The sequence below is a fragment of the Leopardus geoffroyi genome, chromosome A3 (genome assembly GCF_018350155.1).
Source record: "Leopardus geoffroyi isolate Oge1 chromosome A3, O.geoffroyi_Oge1_pat1.0, whole genome shotgun sequence".
Lineage (NCBI taxonomy): Eukaryota > Metazoa > Chordata > Mammalia > Carnivora > Felidae > Leopardus > Leopardus geoffroyi.
The window spans coordinates 22,707,389-22,721,348 of NC_059336.1; the positions used below are offsets into that span (position 1 = coordinate 22,707,389).

The 13,960-nt window shown below is 39.5% G+C and overlaps 1 protein-coding gene across 8 annotated transcripts in view; it reads left to right on the forward strand.

The window, feature by feature from the left end:
- Nucleotides 1-13,960, forward strand: part of NDRG3 (NDRG family member 3) — a 68,723-nt gene that overhangs the window by 26,719 nt on the left and 28,044 nt on the right. For 4 of the 8 annotated variants that reach the window (XM_045444679.1, XM_045444682.1, XM_045444680.1 and 1 more), the window contains exons 3-4: nucleotides 2,097-2,132; nucleotides 13,196-13,301. In XM_045444679.1, the coding sequence (XP_045300635.1) occupies nucleotides 2,097-2,132; nucleotides 13,196-13,301 (142 nt within the window). Of the gene's footprint in view, nucleotides 1-2,096; nucleotides 2,133-9,765; nucleotides 9,923-13,195; nucleotides 13,302-13,960 lie in introns of those variants that run through there. The other 4 variants (XM_045444681.1, XM_045444684.1, XM_045444685.1 and 1 more) reach the window with 2 other exon arrangements.

The window sequence follows — 13,960 nt, forward strand, 5'->3', positions numbered from 1 at the left end:
ATACCAAATCCTTTTTTTCTACTTTTCTAATTACAAAAAGGGAGTTACTTGCTTATTGTAGGAAAGTACAAAGAAAATTATAATCATCCATCATCTCTCTATTGAGAAATAGCTGCTGTCGTTAACATTTTGGTATTTTTCTGCTAGTCTTTTTTTGGTGCATATTAATGTAGTTGAGGTCAAATTGTAAAGACTGTTTGTATCCTTTATTTTTGCTTAGTCACCATATCCTACTTAAACCATCTACCCTAGTAGTGCATGAGAGGGCCCTTCCTTTTGCTTTTCACAATCTAACTAGAAATTAAATGCAGTGACTTCTCTGAAGGACTTCTCAGGCATTTTGTGGGGCTAGTGGGAGCCATGGAACATTATGATCCTTGTTGCCAACGACAGCATTCCTCAGAGATGTGCTACCCAGTCCCATTTGCATGGTGTCTTAGGTGTCTTTCCGTGCTGTGACTGCATCAGACTTTATTTTGTGAATGTGGTTTCATGCCAGGAGCAATATTTCAGACTAGCTGTCTCTACCACTCTTTCCTGTTCTTGGTCCCATCTTCTGTCTCTGTGATTGGTAATCTGTTGTGACTTCACTGCCGATTTTAGAGAAACAAGGGTGTGCTCCTCCCTAGCCTTGTTCTTTCAGAAGCTTTCTGCTTCTAGATCAGTGCTATCCAGAAGTTCTCAGTAATGGAAATGGAAAAATGGAAATTCTGCAATAATGGAAATGCTCTGTATCTGCACTGCCCAATAATAGAGTAGCTACTAGCCACATGTGTCTATCAAGCACTTGAAATCTGAGTAATGTGACAGAGAAACTGGATTTTTTATTTTAATTAATTTTAATTGCCACATGTGGCTAATGGCTACCCTAATAGATAGTGTCACTCTAGATTATCTCAGTAGGTTCTTCTAGTTAACTCTTATAGAGAGGACAGTTTATATCTTAGAGGTTTTATGTGTGTGTGTATGGTTGGTTGGTTGGTTTGTTTTTACACAGTGGGCTGTGTTTCTAACCTGTTTTGTTCTGCCAGCAGTGTGGGTAGAGGATACAGAACTGTTTCTAATAGGATCTTGAAAAGGGGGTATCTGACTTCTTCATACTCCCTTGGGATCAGAAATCTAGATCCTGTCTGGAAGGGCAGCTTTTGGGAACGTGTTTAGTAGTGGCTCCACATCTCTTGGAAGTCAATTGTAGACAGAACAGATATGTTACTCTAACACAGTTTCTAAATAATGAGACGTTTTCCCCCGGGGGGTGGGGGTGTTTACTTTATGAAAGATCAGGTCAGAATGGTTTTTTCCCTCTCAGATATATCACTCATTATCCTTTTTGTATACTCTTAGGTCATATTTTTGCAACTCTGGCATCTGAGTCATTGCCATTGATTTTTTTTTTTTTTTTCCCAAACAAACATTACTATGATTTAATCTCATTTTAGAAGTCTGGTGAATTCTCCTTGAATCTTTTGACTATGTTCTACTTTTGAAATGACTCAGTGACTTGTCCTTTTTCCTATCAGCAATTTTATGGGATGCAACAGATAGGCCAGTGTATTAGGAATCCTGTTTTGTCTGTCTTTCCCTCCTTCAGTGATACCGCCTTTTTCCCTTGTTAAATTACAAGTCTTCCATTTCCGATCCATCTATATCTTTGTTCTCTTCTTGATTCTTTCTTTAATTCCTGGTTCTGGGCACCCTGGCTCCTGCCCTCCTTTGCTCCTCTCAGGGTTGGCCTCCAACCCCTTTTTCCCAGATACTTTCTGTGTGGGTTATGACTGTGCCCTAAGACTTTGATCCTTGTTTTATCCTCTTCCCACAGGTTCTCACTGCTCTCTTTAGGGAGGGAAGCAGGAAATTACATTACTGGGCAGCCAGGCTCCTTTCCTTTATCTTTACAGGAAGCCTGCCAAAGTGTAATCTTACCTTTTACATGTTAGGAGCCCACCCTGTCTCTGAAGCCTTTTGATGAGAATCATTTTAGTTTTATGGTGACCAAAAGGCTGCACGTGCACTGCTTGCACTGTGAACTGAATTTGCTGCACATTTGGGGAAGCCACGTGGGGAAACTGACTGTGTTTTCTGCCTTCTGTTGACAGACTGGTACACGAAACTTCCAGGACTTTGACTGTCAGGTAAGGACTGTACAAGCACCAAGGGGGGCTATGTACAGGATTTCTGCAGTGCTTCCCTCCCTGTGCTGGTGGCCTTGTAGAAGTGGATCTCTCTTCATAGCTAATCATAACTCCTTCCTGTTCTTTTGGTCATCGGATCAGGTTTATTTAAAACGATTTGCTGTAGTGTTCAAAAATTGCCTGCCAGGTGCCTGTGTTATGTTTGTATGTTACTGGGTTGAGCTGTCACTTTCTGATTAAGAACTCCATTGGAAACCCCAGTCACAGGTGTTAAATGGAGTGGTGTCACCTCACTGCAGAGAAGGTGGGGGAGGAGAGTTTGGAGGGGAGACTGATCAACAAAATCTTTTTCTAAAAGAAAAAGACAAATTAACTAAGTATCATTAATACAAAATGGAGATTTCTTTTGGCTTTATGCTTGGAGATGCAAAATTCAACTTGAGTCATTAGTCCTTAATTAAATGATATTATTCTTCCTCGTTGCTTTTGCCTGTAGCTCTATTGCCAATTTGCAGATCAATAAAATGAACCAGCATCTCTCCATCTACCTAATTTATCTGTTGACTGACCCTGAAAGAAATGGGAGGAAGAAGTGAGTACATGGAAATGAGAACCTTATGTTTGGGGATGGATTCATAGCAGTGGCTGTCTGAAACAACATGAAGTAAACTCAGAGGGTACTAGGCAAAGAAGGAAGGTGTGGAAAACCAGCTTCCTTGCTTCCAGGATTCAGCCATCCTGTATATGCATAGGCAAATAGTTATTTTCAGATATGCATTTTATGTTAAGTACATTGGAGTCTGTCTATAGCATTAGCATCAAAAGGAAGAACTAATACTTATCTTGCATGCACACTTATATCATAGCAATATTGGGTACCTACTGTAGATACTAAATATACACATCTCCAGTTCTTGGAGCACTATCACAAGGTGGTTCTTATTGTCCTTCTTTTACAGACAAGGAAATTGAGAGTCAGGTTTCATAACTTGCCATTGGGTGGAATTGGGGTTGCAAAACCCCACTCTTCCTGGATCTGTTGTCTGTTCTTTCCCATCTGAAAATGTCCACAGCTGAGATGTTGTAAGGAGTTGAGTTGTTCTGAAAGCTGAAATTCTTTAACAGAACAGCTGAAACTGATTTTGTTAGGGGATAGGCTCATAGCATTGTTACAGATTTCTGAATCCCAGTATCAAACACCTCTTGGTATGACTGTTTGGTACTTTATATATATAAGAGAATCAAATTAGTGCTGTTAAAGTCAAGTTTGGGTTTACTTGTTTTTAACTTGACCTAATTTCAGTTATAGTTTGGATCTAGGTTGAACCAGTTGAATTTGGCTATTGTTAATATCTGATATAATTTACCTAGAAGGAGATCATTTGAGAAAGGGTGACAGTAGAATTCAAAGTGAAAAATCCCAGGAACAACAGTGTGTGTGTGTGTGTGTGTGTGTGTGTGTGTGTGTGTGTGTGTGTGTGTACACACACACATATACGTACATACACTTCAACTTAAAAGTGTAGAAGCAGGGGCACCTGGGTGGTTCAGTCAGTTAAGCATTCAACTCTTGATCTCAGCTCAGGTCTTGATCTCAAGGTTGTGAATTCAAGTCCTGTGTTGGGCTCCGCACTGGATAAAGAGCCTAGTTTAAAAAAAAAAAAAGTGTAGATACATTGATTTGATTTTCACCAAATTGAGTACCTCCTGCCCCAAAAAGAAAAATGAAATGTAAAAAACTACATGCTCACTGCAAAGTAGATAAGAAAACAAAAAGTAAATAAATAAAAATTACTTGTTATTTCACTAGTGTATGGTATTTGGTATATATTCTTTATGACTTTTTCATACATAAGTATACTTAGGTATAAATGAAATTGAGTTTTAGAAATATAATTATGCATCAGTTTTTTAAAATTAAGGCTTAAAAATAGTCTGGCAAAAACTCATGATATTTTTGGTGAAGCTTTGATGTAGTAACATGTTCTGGCCTTGTAAAATATAACTTTTAGTTCCGTCCTAATACAAATAGAATGGTGGCAGGTGTTTGTCACTATCACGTGTCTGTCACTGTTTTGAATGTACAGGTTCTTTGTGCTCTAAAGAAGAAAAAACCATAGACCCTTCTTTTTTCCTCTTTCTAGCTCTCACAAATCTTCTACCACCATTCTAGTCTGTCTCTTTGTTAAAGACTTATGTGATGCTTTGGAGACAGCTGGATCAAGAGTCTAGCGACAGTTCGATAGAAGTCCCAAAAACTAGGAACTGTGATATAAGAAGTCTAGAATGGCCTAGTTTGCGTGAAGGCTTCCCAGAAACCATTGGGCCTTCTTAGGAGACAAAACAGATCTAAAGCCAACATTGTCACTAAATGTTAAAGCATTCAGCATTGGCATTGGTGTTGACCATTAGCATTACTGTGATACTAGGTTACCTGAAACTATTTAATCAGGGTTTCCTTCTGATCTCTGTCTTGCCTCAGAAAAATCTTTAAGGAATATTTGATGACGTCCCCAGGAAGTTACCTTAGCATCATCAGCCAAGCTCATAATGTCACTCTGAGCCACCTTTTCCCTCTGTTTTCTTTACCAATCAACTACATGCTTTTTTTTTCACCTCCAATAATTGAAATTATAATTAGAAGTTTACCAGTTCTCAGGGCATTGGCTGCTGGCTCAGTTGGTGGATCATGCGACTCTTGATCTCGGGGTTGTGAGTTCAAGTCCCACATTGGGCCCCGATCTTACTTTAAAAAAAAGTTTACCATTTTTCTTGGTTCTTTGTTTGTCCTAAGTCACTTCATTGATAATTAACTCCACTGAGACAAACAGCAGTTATATTTGGATGTAAGGTAATGTGGGAAGGGGTGGTTAGAGGTGATGTGTTTAGGATTGATGAGAAAGGAGAAAAGAGCCTACTGCCAGTTGAAACAATGTATCAGCAGGCTTATTGTCCATTTGTCTATGTGGGTGCTGCTTAATTTTCCTTTCCTTGTGAAACCATTTAAAGGTTTAGACTTAGAGGGGCACCTGAGAGACTCTGTCAGTTAAGCATCCGACTTCGGTTCAGGTCATGATCTCAACGGTTCATGAGTTTGAGCCCCTACATCGGGCTGTGTGCTGACAGCTCAGCCCGGACCTGTTTCAGATTCTGTGTGTCCCTCTCTCTCTCTCTCTCTGCTTCTTCCTGGCTCTCACTGTCTCTCTCTCAAAAATAAGCATTAAAGAAAAATTTTTTAAAAAAAGGTTTAGAATTAGAGCTGAGACATATGCTATAGCAAGTGTACATGATACATTGCTTTTAAAAAATAACACTTATCTTGGGGTGCCTGGCTGGCTCAGTCAGGAAAACATGTGACTCCTGATCTCAGGGTTATGAGTTCGAGCCCCACATTGGGTATAGAGATTACTTAAAAATAAAATCTTAATAAATAAATAATAACACTTTATATAACATCAGAAAAAAATTAGAAAAGTATAAAAATAAAGGTTGCTTATGATCCTGCTACCTAGAGATAACCATCTTTTATTTTATTTCTTTTTAGTTTCTACTTTTATGTTCAGGTTATTGGCAGAGTACATGCTCACAGTTGAATATTTGGAAAGCACAGAGAATTATACAGAACAAGAAAAAAACTCATAATCTAGGGACAACTATATTATTATGTTTGGTGTTGAAATAGGTGTGTGTGTATAATTTTTATAAAAGTAACTTTTTTTTTTTTTTAATTTTTTTTCAACGTTTATTTATTTTTGGGACAGAGAGAGAGCATGAACGGGGGAGGGGCAGAGAGAGAGGGAGACACAGAATTGGAAACAGGCTCCAGGCTCTGAGCCATCGCCCAGAGCCCGACGCGGGGCTCGAACTCACGGACCGCGAGATCGTGACCTGGCTGAAGTCGGACGCTTAACCGACTGCGCCACCCAGGCGCCCCTAAAAGTAACTTTTTAATAAAAAGTTTATTTATTTATTTTGAGGAGGGTAGAGAGAGAATTGCAAGCATACTCCACATTGTCAGCGCGGAACCCAGTGCAGGGCTCAATCCCACAAACTGCCAAACTGCGAGATAATGACCTGAGCCGAAGTTAAGAGTTGAGTGCTTAACCAGCCAAGCCACCCAGGTGCCCCTATAAAGTAACTTTTAAATTTATATAGTTGCCAAATTGGATGTACAATTTTGTGTCCCCTTTTCTGACTTCATAATTACAACACAGTCTCGTTTCTATATCATTTTTAAACACTCAAAAATAATTTCTGAGAGATGCCTAGTATTTCCTCATCTGGCTATACCATGACTTAACTATTCCATTATTTTTGGAAATTAGATCATTTATAATACGTTCAGTTCACTGAACGTTTTTGTGCATAAATTTTATCCACACTGTAGGATACTTCCTTACATGGACTCTTGGAATGAACGTATTTAGAGCTCTTGGCATATCTTATCAAATTGCCTTCCACTTCTACCAGAGGGGTACTTAATAAATATTAATGGAGAGTGCAAAGCTGCTGTCTGCCAGGATATATCATTCCCATAGAAGAGGCTAATAATGGAGTGCACTCATAAGAATGGAGTTCTTGCTCCTGGAATAATCCAGGCATGGCCAAGGGCTGAGTAATTTCATGCTAGCTGCTTAATTGCAGTAACTCTTTGGGGAACTGATTTATAGAACCCAACTGTGAGGATTGGTTTTTAGTAGTGCAATTCAAATGTATATATGTGACTGCCTCTTCTAAAGGGGTTTAAACAGCTTTAAACTCTCTTTTTGAAAAGTTAAAAATTCCTTAATTTTTTATTCCTGGTACCACTACTACAATTCAGTGGGTGATATACCTGATGTCATGAAAAGAAAAAGAAAAAGCTACAATAGATATAAAGACCTCAGGAATGTACATCTAATTGCATTAATCATTAAACAGCTTTAAACTCTTGAAGATCATTTGATGAATGGGCACGTTTGCAAAATAAGAATTAAGTGAAATAAATATCCTGAAAGTTCTTTCCCCAGAAAAGAGGTGTTTGGAGAGATCTGGAGTTCAACTATCTGCTATAATCTGTGTTAGAAAGCTTGACCAGCTCCGTGCTCCTCTTTGGCCTTGAAGGATGTGAATGTGGCCCCAGTCCACCTTTCAGCCTCTTGTCCCACTGCTTCCTTTATATATACTCCCCACTCTCAGGAGAGCTGGAATTATTGCTGGCCTACCCCACTTCTGCCACATGCTTTTCCTTTCTGGTGGCCTTTGTTCATAGTTCCTCCCCTTGAGATGCCCCATCTTTTTGGGGTTGATTTTGTCATAGTTGTTTGGGGGAGTGGGGAAGAGAGAGGTTGATTTTAGTAAGTTCTAAAGATATAGGTGACTTTTTTTCTCATTGGGGGGTAAAAAGAATCCTACAGGAATAGCGAAAGTGCTTTTTATCAGCACCCCAATTCTCATTTCCCTTTTCCCCTGTCACTAGAAGGTTTTATTTCTCTGATGAGCTCTGTCATATCATGGGCACAATGGCTGCCAACTTCAGGTTACTAGCTTCACTGCTTAAAAGATGTTTACCTGTATCTCTAGGCAAAAGTCCAGGGGCAGATTCTTGTTGGCTTAGCATGGGTCACGTGTACATTCACTCATTGTGGCTAGAGAGTGGGGTGTTTGAATTGGCCAGACCCGGAACCCTTCCTGCCTGGACTTTTCTACGTAGAAAGTCAGTGTTCTGGCTGTTGCATGTGGGTTAAATAACCATTCACTCTTTTTCTCCTCATTGTTAACTATGGCTATGTGAAGATGATACTAGAGTTGGCTTTGAAGGAAGAAAAGATAGATTTTATGTATGGACATATTATAAAAGAGGCTTTCAGATGAAGAGCATGATTTGTGTAAAGGCCGAGAGTTGTGGGTGGTTGAGAAGTAACAGTAGAAACAGTCTGCAAGAGTGTTGACTGAACTAGGCTGAAAGAGGTAAGAGGAGGAGGGAGAATGTTGAGACTAGAGTCAGGGAAAAGTGTCATGGAACTTTAGAAAGAAAAAGTGATCTGTTGATAGGCAGAAGGCTGAATAATCTTAGAGGCAGATTCTTCTATGGGAGTAAATGAGGTTATGCAAAAAACCTTATGCCCCTACACAGAGGTAAGATAGTAGAGGTATTATATCAAAAATTCCTGGGGCCCCTGGGTGGCTCAGTCAGTTAAGCATCCAACTCGTGGTGTTAGCTCAGATCATGATCTCAGGGTTTGTGAGATTGAGCCCCATGCCAGAGATCCCTGCTTGGGATTCTGTCTTTCCCTTTCTCTCTTGCCTTCCTACTCATGCACATGTATGCACAGGCACTCACTTGCTTTCAAAATAAATAAATAAACCTAAAATATGTTTTCTATATAATAACAAAAACTGTATCCAAGGCTCATAAGTAGCCTGCTTATTAGAAACAATAAAATTCCATGCTAACAAAAATGTTGATATTTCCAAGAGTATGTTGTCATTCAAGTTTTCCTAAACTATTTCAGACTGCCAGGGAGAAGAAGTATTAACGGGCATGAAGTGATCAAAAATTAACTGAATTCAGAGAGAAAAGGCAAGTCAGATTTTGTAATTCTGATAACAGCACATTTAGCTGAGGGAAGAGGACTCAGAAAAAAAAAGGTGAAAATTGATTATTATAAAATAATGGTAATATCCTTAAACTCTTAAATTCTGTTTTGAAAAAGTTTTTATTTTAACTTCAGTTAGTTAACACAGCATTATATTAGTTTCAGGTATACAGTATAGTGATTCAGCAATTCCATACATCACTCAGTGTTCATTACGAGTGTACTCCTTAATCCCCATCACCTGTTTAACCTGTCCTCACACCCCAGCCCCTCCCCATAAACTCTTAAATTCTTAAAAAAACTCTTCAATTGGAAGTTACATCTTTGAGGGATGCCTGGGTGGCTCAGTTGGTTAAGTGTCCAGGACTCTTGATTTTGGCTCCAGTCATGATCTCATGGTTCCTGAGATCAAGCCTCACATTGAGCTCTGCACTGACAGCGTGGAGCCTGCTTGGGATTCTCTTTCCCTCTCTCTCTGCCCCTCCCCACTCACGTATGTGCTCTCTCTCAAAATAAATAAAAAACATATAAAGAAAAAAGAAAGTTACATCTTTTTTTTTTTAATATGTTTTTATTTAGTTTTGAAAGAGAGAGACAGAGACAGAGACAGAGTGTGAGTTGGGGAGGATTAGAGAGAGAAGGAGACACAGAATCCCAAGCAGGCTCCAGGCTCTGAGCTGTCAGCACACAGCCCGATGTGGGGCTCGAACTCACGAACCGTTGAGATCATGACCTGAGCTGGAGTTGAATGCTTAACTGAGCCACCGAGGCGCCCCTAAAGTTACGTCTTTGATTAAGAAGGAGATGCAGTCCAGGATGGAGACAGAACCAATATGATTTCAAGTCATTTTATAGCCTGGAGAATAAAGGGATTGTGTGTAAGAAGTCCATATCCTTGGGGATGATAAATAATCAGAGTGCTGGGAAAGATCTATGACCAGAGCCTGTTAGACACTACTTGGGCTTTGCCCTTTGATCAGGGGCTCTCATTGTGTAGTCACACTGTCTAGAATGCTGGGGAAGGGTGAGGTAATTGGAAAAGCAGCTTGTGAAACAGATGATCGTTGACTAAAGCAGAAAGGTGGCAGCAGCATCACCCCTGCAATTGCCTGACCATAGCCAGGGTCCCTGCACATTCATCTCCAGATGGAGACTTGTTTCAGCTATTCACACACAGAGTCACAAAGGATATATTTATGAGTCCACATGGAGGTGAGTGTCTCCTTTCTTTTCATATTTTTTATTCTACCAAGAACATTTACATTCACATACTTTGGAAATGAATGAGACATCCACAACCAAGTGTTGCTCCAAATAGGTCGCAGGACTCTTGGCCCATGAATAGTTGAGTCGTTACATAATTTGAGGCTTATAATGGGGAAGTAGGGGCTGAGGTCTCCCTAAAAAGTTGAGGTCTTGTAGGGATCCAGTTTTAACTCTGAATTTCTCCAGATTAAGAAATGATTACAGAGTTACGTTTCCCTTTCTGTTATGTCTCCCTTTTCATCATCCTTCTTCTGAACTTCCCTGACAGCTAAGTACCCTACCCCCCCCCCCCCCCCCCCACACACACACACACACACTCTCATCATCAATTACCTAGCTTTGGGAGGTCCTGCTAGCCTTAGGGCCACAGTGTTACCTGGTTTTTCCCTCCATCCTCAGTAGCACAGCTGAAACCAAGCTGGAGTATTTTAGCAAAACTTTACTGAAGGCTCCGGCAACCTGATTGTGAAGCTGACAAATTGTTGCAGTCTCTTCAACTTGGGTTCTCCTGTAGCGTCATCCATTTGGCAGGACCCAGCTTCTTCCTCTTTATTCCTTCTCTCAAGAAGTAAAACATGGGGGGAGGGGGAGGTATTAAAACAGGAGAGAGATCAAAGCCTTCTTGAGTTCCTTTTCTGAATCTGTCAGCTCCCAGAAGGAAACAAAATCTTAAAGTTAGTGTACATTCCTTCTCTAAGTATTATGTCTTAAATGTATATATATAAACATGCAATCTATGTAATGTTGCTTTTTAAAAAATCTAAGCGATACATAGATACCCTTTTGCATTTCTACTCAGCATTATGTTTTCAAGATTTTATCTGTATATTAATGCTTCTAGTTCATTTTAATCTGTATTTCATTATATGAATAGATCATTATTTATCAGTTTTCCTGTTGATGAATATTTAGGCTACTTCCAAATTTTTTGACATTATAAATAAGGCTGCAGTGTATCTGTCTGTATATATCCTTTTGTGTGTGTGACTGTGTTTGAGAATTTCTTTAGATTACACCTAAAAGTAAAACTGCTGTAGGATAGATACCTCTTAGCTTTACTAGAGATTACTAGATTGTTCTACAGAGTAGTTTTTCTAGTTTGCATGCCTACCAACAGTGTATGAGAGTTCCTGTTTCTCTGTATCTTGGTCAACACTTGGTGTTACCTAACTTTAAAATTTTTGCCATCTGGTGTATGTGAAATGGCATCTCATTAAATTTAATTTGCACTTTCCTGGCTGCTAATAGAGTTAATGTCTTTCTCCTCAGTTTTCTATCATGGTTTCCTGTTTATTTCTTTCATAGCACTTATCACATACTATTATTATGGGTTGGTTGATTTGTGTGTTCATTGCCTGCCTTCCTGTCTAGAACATAATCTCTGTGAGAATAAGGATCCCATCTCTCTTGTTCACTTTTATCCCCAGATCTTAGTCCAGGGTCTGGTAGTTAGGGATTCAGTAAATAGTTGTTTAATGAAGAAACTTGATAGTGGTGGGGGTGAGGGGTTCCTCAGTACTTCTGATATTACTACAAGAGAAATGCTCATGTAGTAACAGGAATTTATTTCTTTATATTCATCTCTTCTAAACCCTATACGTCATAGCCAGTTTGAAGTATCTGATTCTTTCCTTCATTTCTTACATCCCCTTTCCAAGTCTTTTGAATAGGCCTGAATAGGAAATAGAGAAATACAGAAACAGTCATTCATGACTTGATTTGATAGAGATTATCTGCACCAGCCTGGGGCTTATGATACTATGATACACTGATACTGAATTAGCCTATGACTATTTTGTGCCCCACATCAGAGAAGAAACCAGAGTTCTGATGAGATTCATAATTTGATAGGAAATTAAGTTGGAAGCCCTTTGCCTTTGCTGGGATTCTTATTGACAGTTAATCTTATCCTAGCTACATCTTATCTTATCTACTATAAGACTGTCTGAGATAGGTGAGGACTTCATCAGCAAAAATTCACTAGGCTAGACATAATAGTTTTTTATTTTTGAGAAATACAGACATCGAAGAGGACTAGAATAAACCTCAGTGGCTTTTCTACAGTTCCTTTCTTTTCTACCCAGTCACTCTTAGTGCTGGTCCTAGCTCCAATTGCATCTTGTTTGAGCTTTGTTTAGTTCCTGAGCTCTGTTCTGACTACATCTTAAACTCTACTCTTTGACTTGGTTAGGATTCTTTGGGGGTGCAGGAAACAAACCCACCCAAGCTAGCTTGAACCAGAGGCAATTCAGGAATGTCTCAGAAATTAAGACCATATACAGCTAGAACCAAGAATTAGAGCAGTGGAAATGTTTACTAAAAGCTCCCAAGTCTGCTTCTCTTTTCAAGAGAAGAACCAAATTGAGGATAAAATCTCTTAGTCCCAGTTACAAATTCTCAGGGAAGGATACATACCCACCATGGACCAGATGCTCACCTCTCTTCAGTAAGCCATGACCATAAGGTTACATCCTACAAACATGGCAGCCAAGAGCCTCCTGTAATGTATGGGTGACACAGGAGAGCAGCTGCCAGGAAAGGGAAGGGATTTTAGGCAGACACACCCATAAGTATCTACTGAACTTATTAGTTGCTGAATATGAGGTTAGAGGCTCTGAAACATCTGGCTTTTACCCAGCAGTTCCTTCATATTTTCTGCTTCCTTTTCTTCCCCCATGTCTTACCTGGCTCCTTACCCAGCTTGCTGATCTTTTAAAAGCTACTTGCAAGTGTATTCTCAACAGATCCCTGACTTACCTCATTTAAAATAGTGAGCTTTAGGAGCGCCTGAATTGGCTCAGTCGGTTAAGCAACCAACTCTTGGTTTCAGCTCAGGTCATGATCTCACGACTTTTGGGTTTGAGCCCCATGTGGGGCTCTTTCCTGGCAGCACTGAGCCTGCTGGGGATTTTCTCTCTCCCTCTCCCTGCCCCGCCCCTGCACACTCTCTAAAATAAATAAACTTAAAAAAAAAAAAAAAAAAGATAGTAAGCTTTGTGGATGAGAAGGTGTATTTTTCCCCTCATTTGTTAGTTTATCTGGAAGGAATTAGAAAGTAGGAATATGCTATATAGTATAACATGTCTCTGGTGTGCTTATGGTTCAGTGATATATCCTGCCCCAGCTAGTGAGAAATAGCAATAAATAGGTATTATGGAACTTCAGCCATCTGGGAAGTACATTCTGCCTTTGCTGAGACAATACATTGTCTTGTTACAGGAACATGACATAGAAACAACTCACGGTGTGGTTCACGTCACCATCAGAGGCCTCCCAAAGGGAAACAGACCAGTTATTCTGACATATCATGACATTGGCCTCAATCGTATGTATTTGATTTTATACCTTCCTTTTTTATTATAATAATTAATCTTTGTATATTTATTTTTAAAAAGAAGAAACCCCAGTATTCTAACACAGCACAGGTTTTCTCCTCTCTGGCTTAACCTTCCCTCCTCATTGTTAATGCAGGGTTAAAGTGTCTGGGAAGTGTGCAGGAAAATGCATTTGGGGGATACTGGAATTATATCTCACCTTTGTGTCTTAACTGGTAAAGGATGAACTGGTTAAGGGCAGAGCTGAGAGGCGCTTGGCTGGCTCAGTCAATAGAGCATGCAGCTCTTGATCTCAGGGTCATGAGTTCAAGCCCAACGTTGGGCATAGAACTTACTTAAAAAAATAATAATAATAAAGTGTGTCTTTAAAAAAAAAAAAAAGAGTAGAATAGAGATCAGTTGTTTGTTTTGTTTAAGTCTATACTTCTTTGGTTTTTTTCAACTTAACTTTGTTGTGAGCCCTTCAATGAATTAGTGACAGTGTTCTTCCTATAGCCTGTCATCAGTGATTTTAAGTGGACTTTTCTAGATAGTATAAGATTCTGGCTCTAGCCACAGGCTCAGAGCCTGTACATGTGTATGTTTTTCTTCCATGCTTCTCTGGCTTTCAGAGGTGGCCTACATTTATTTGAGGCTACAGTTTAGTGCT